We start from the raw sequence: 3,633 nt of genomic DNA on the forward strand, positions 1-3,633 counted from the left end.
GGGGGGGGGGGCAATGGCGCGGTGCTTTAGGCCCCGTGCCCGCGATTAGTGCAGTCCACTCTGGAGACATGCCCAGAGCGCAGCCCCCGGGGGTCACACCGCCCCTCATGCACGCCATCCGCCAGACCGTGAGCGAGTTCTCCGAGAACACCTCGATCCACGGCGTGCGCTACATCGCGGAGCATGGGCGACGCTGGGTGGAGCGGTTCTTGTGGATCGTCACGGAGATCGTGTGCGGCACGGGCGCGGCCTACATGCTCATGAACGTCCTCTCCAAGTTTAACGAGAACCCCACCATGATGAGGGTCGAGTCGTACTTTTACGAGGTGTCCAACGTGGCCTTCCCCGCCATCACGCTCTGCAACGTCAACAGGATATTCCGCTCCAAGGCCCAGAACTTCGTCGACAATTTGTACGTCCACTTTAGGTGGCTGAACAGCCCCACCGGGTTTCGCTCACTAGCAACAGGAAATTGTCGACACCGACAAGTAGTTTCCTATTACTAGGACCGTTGTTTGTACCGGGTGATTCAGAGAAGACGCAGGTTCGGGCGGGTTTGCCTATCCTCGACTCGGCGGGCTCACGGGTCCCCTCCTCACCTCTCGCCAGACCTGGACCCGTGCGCCCGCCGAGTCGAGGATAGGCAAACCCGCCCGAACCTGCGTCTTCTCTGAATCACCCGGTACCTCATGCAGGCTGTTCGGGTAGCCTATTCGCTCGGGGGCCGCAAGGTGCCTAGGTCCGAGAGGGTAGGCAACCCGGTCGCGCGCGCCTGAACACTGTGCAGCATAACTTCAAAAGTAGCAATAAGTTTCTCAATGGAGCAATATGGCAGGAAAATGCCGGAGGGCTACCCGATGGCGCGGCAGGACATCATGGAGCTGCTGCCCCTGCTCGGACAGCTGCTGTCCTTCTCGGAGCTCGGCTCGGACCTCGTGGGCCGGGAGCGGCTGGTGCGCCTGCTGACCTACAACAACGTGACCTCGGACGTGCTCACCGAGAGCCTCAGCCAGCCCTGCGAGGACCTGATCGAGCGCTGCAGCTGGGAGGGGCGGGAGGTCAACTGCAGCCGCGTCTTCACCAGGACCATGTCCTACCTCGGCTACTGCTGCTCGTTCAACGCGGACCGGGACTTTTCGTAAGTGTCGGCCTCAACGTCATTGCCCCCCTCACCTACAAAAAGAAAGAAAGAGAAAGAAACATTACTCCAACCGGTCCAACTCTTACTTGTTTACAGGTTACCGGAGAGGATCGACCCCAACGTAAAGAGAAAACCCCTCAAGACGACTTTCTTCGGCTACCCCCTCGGACTCACGGTCCTCCTCAACCCGCAGGTTGACGATTACTTCTGGGGACCGTTCGCTTCCGGCGGAGTGGTGGTAAGCGTCGAGCATTGAGTATTAGCCCAGCCGCGCACCTACAGACAAGGGACTGTTCAGAAACCACGTGAACAGTATGGGGGGATCCAAATATTACGTGGCCCCAAAAGGTCCAGGGCCGTCACTGGAGTCAATAAACGCATGATATTTTTACCCAGGGGTACCAATAACATGGGGTCTCCTTGGACTCCAATGGTGGCTTGATCCTTTTTGGACCCCATAATATTTGGAGCCCCGCCCCCCTCCCCCACAAAAAAAAAAAAACAAAAAAAAAACAAAAAACAAAACGAGCGTGGTGCACGACAGCAACGAGATGGCCACGGAGGGCTCGAGCCAGGCCATGGTGTCCATGGGCAAGGAGTCCATGGTGCAGATTCTGCCCACCCTGCGCACCGCCAGCTCTTCCCTCCGGGACGTGACGCCGGAGCGGCGGCGCTGCCTCTTCGACGACGAGACCATCCTGCCCGACACCGCCGAGTACAGCTCCGACGTCTGCCTCCTGGAGTGCGAGGCGTCCAAGATCTGGCGCGCATGCAGCTGCCGGCCGCTCAACTTCCCCCGCATCTCCGGGGTGAGGGGGAGGTTCTGCGGCCTCAACAAACTGGCCTGTCTGGCAAAGTACCACGGTGAGGTCTCCCGTCCGCAAATCTCACTGGTGAAAAGCGAAAGGGGCGTAAGTCCAGTGGGAAGCCCGAGGACTTACGCCCTTTTCACTTTTCACCAGTGATCTCTACTCGGGCAGATGGGTATGCGAGATCACTTCAGCTAACTTGCTCACATTTTCCAGAGGAAAAACACGAGTACATGGTCAAGTCTCAAGTTCCGAGCAACAAGCTACCGGTCGAGCCCGCTCCAGGTATGTACTGTCACCGGTCCACCAGACCCAGTGGACCACAAGGCCGTTTAGGATGCGCCTACAATGAACACCCCACGAGTTAGCGCGCGGAGACACTGGGTCCGTCGTTCTCTCGCGTGAAGTTCCCACACTCGGGTGCTCTAGCTGGGCCGCCGAGTTCGCAGAGCTGTTTGGCGGGTTGGCCTACCCAAGGCGCCGCAGGGTCGCCTTGGGAAACGTTCATTGTGGGGACACCTGGAAGCGAGTTGACATTTGGAAGGCCATTTCAAGCTTGACTGAATGACGCAGCGGACGCCCTGTCCCAAGAGAAGTACCAGTCGTGCGGGTGCATGGCGCAGTGTACGTCCGTGGACTACGAGCTGGAGACGACGACATCCAACTTCGGGGCCTCCCGCTGGGTGCGCAGGAACTTCTAGTGAGTACACCCCAGCCCACACCCCGCCCCGCCACCTCCCGCATCACTCTTTCCCCTCCTCCAAGTACAAGTCACTCTGTTCTGACCGGACCCGCTCGCAGCAAAAACCTGAACGCGACGAATCGGAGCCTGCTGCACGTGTACTTCGACAGTCAGACGGCGCCGAAGTTCATCAACGACTTGGTCAGCAACAACGTGCAGCTCATGTGTACGTGTGTGGAGCGTGCGGCAGGTGGATACAGTGTGTGGCTTGCGCTATGCTTGCGCTGACAAACGTCTTTGCTCTGGCAGCGTCGTGCGGGGGCATCTTCAGCCTGTTCCTGGGCTGCAGCTTCATGAGCGCGGTCGAGGTGGTGTACTTCTTCACCGTCCGCCTTTGGCTGCTGGTGCGGGGCGAGGGCGCCAATCCTCCCACGACCGCCGGTCCTCCGGGCATCTCCCCAAACGACACGTGAGCTTTCGTGATTACCCTGACCTCCAATAATGCCGGACGCAAACCCGGCCGCGCCAGGGGAGGGGCTGAAGCGAGAGGTGTGTTTTGTTTGACGCAGAAGTCCCACGACGGTGTCCCACGTCGCCAAGCGCCCGAAGGACGACGTCTGGGGATGGGGGAGCGAAAAACCCATCCGACCGAGAGTCTTCTGAAACTTCAGGGAGGAAAAATCGTTCCTCATCTTTCAAACCTTTCCCCGGAATAAGGTGGACAAATCATGCATCTACAAATATGAGCATTACTTAAAATAAAATCGGATCCTTTGTACGGGCTCTTTATATGTCCCTCCCCCTGCCGAACCTATACTGCGGTACTCGTGGTCACGTTATAACAACCCTTCCTTAATGACCCAGGACACTTCCGTTTCGTTTCGCTCCGCCCCGCACCCTGCACCGCAGCTCCGCCGCTGCTCCAGGCTTTCGACGGCCCTATGATCGACTGTCCCGTGCCACGCCGCGCCGCAGGGGTGGAGTGGGGGAAGGGGGGGGGG

General features: G+C 59.0%; 2 protein-coding genes across 3 annotated transcripts; both read left to right on the forward strand.

Moving 5' to 3' along the window:
- The first annotated feature begins 6 nt into the window (after window positions 1-6).
- LOC127752092 (sodium channel protein Nach-like) lies at window positions 7-1,620 on the forward strand. Its single transcript, XM_052276662.1, has 3 exons — window positions 7-412; window positions 836-1,138; window positions 1,238-1,620. The coding sequence occupies exons 1-3, from the start codon at window positions 69-71 to the stop codon at window positions 1,395-1,397; spliced, it is 807 nt and encodes a 268-aa protein (XP_052132622.1). The 5' UTR covers window positions 7-68; the 3' UTR covers window positions 1,398-1,620.
- A 59-nt stretch (window positions 1,621-1,679) lies between these two features.
- LOC113202526 (sodium channel protein Nach-like) lies at window positions 1,680-3,410 on the forward strand. 2 transcript variants are annotated; one of them, XM_026416789.2, is made up of 6 exons: window positions 1,680-2,005; window positions 2,167-2,235; window positions 2,524-2,650; window positions 2,752-2,858; window positions 2,942-3,101; window positions 3,202-3,410. In XM_026416789.2, exons 1-6 carry the CDS (start codon window positions 1,693-1,695, stop codon window positions 3,293-3,295), a joined length of 870 nt encoding a protein of 289 aa, XP_026272574.2. In that variant the 5' UTR covers window positions 1,680-1,692; the 3' UTR covers window positions 3,296-3,410. The 2 variants fall into 2 exon arrangements, with proteins under 2 accessions (XP_026272574.2, XP_052132621.1); XM_052276661.1 differs by having other exon boundaries at window positions 3,205-3,410.
- The last annotated feature ends 223 nt before the right edge of the window (window positions 3,411-3,633 follow it).

The sequence above is a fragment of the Frankliniella occidentalis genome, unplaced genomic scaffold (genome assembly GCF_000697945.3).
Source record: "Frankliniella occidentalis isolate FOCC.00 unplaced genomic scaffold, Focc_3.1 Scaffold3891, whole genome shotgun sequence".
Taxonomy (NCBI): Eukaryota; Metazoa; Arthropoda; class Insecta; order Thysanoptera; family Thripidae; genus Frankliniella; species Frankliniella occidentalis.

Excerpts from the sequence above, each read along its gene's own strand:
- LOC127752092 (XM_052276662.1), top strand. The coding sequence starts at position 69 with ATGCCCAGAGCGCAGCCCCCGGGGGTCACACCGCCCCTCATGCACGCC. Across the intron at positions 413-835 it reads CAGAACTTCGTCGACAATTT|GAAAATGCCGGAGGGCTACC; the intron begins GTACGTCCACTT and ends GCAATATGGCAG. Across the intron at positions 1,139-1,237 it reads AACGCGGACCGGGACTTTTC|GTTACCGGAGAGGATCGACC; the intron begins GTAAGTGTCGGC and ends ACTTGTTTACAG.
- LOC113202526 (XM_026416789.2), top strand. The coding sequence starts at position 1,693 with ATGGCCACGGAGGGCTCGAGCCAGGCCATGGTGTCCATGGGCAAGGAG. Across the intron at positions 2,236-2,523 it reads ACCGGTCGAGCCCGCTCCAG|CGGACGCCCTGTCCCAAGAG; the intron begins GTATGTACTGTC and ends TGAATGACGCAG. Across the intron at positions 2,859-2,941 it reads CAACAACGTGCAGCTCATGT|CGTCGTGCGGGGGCATCTTC; the intron begins GTACGTGTGTGG and ends TTGCTCTGGCAG.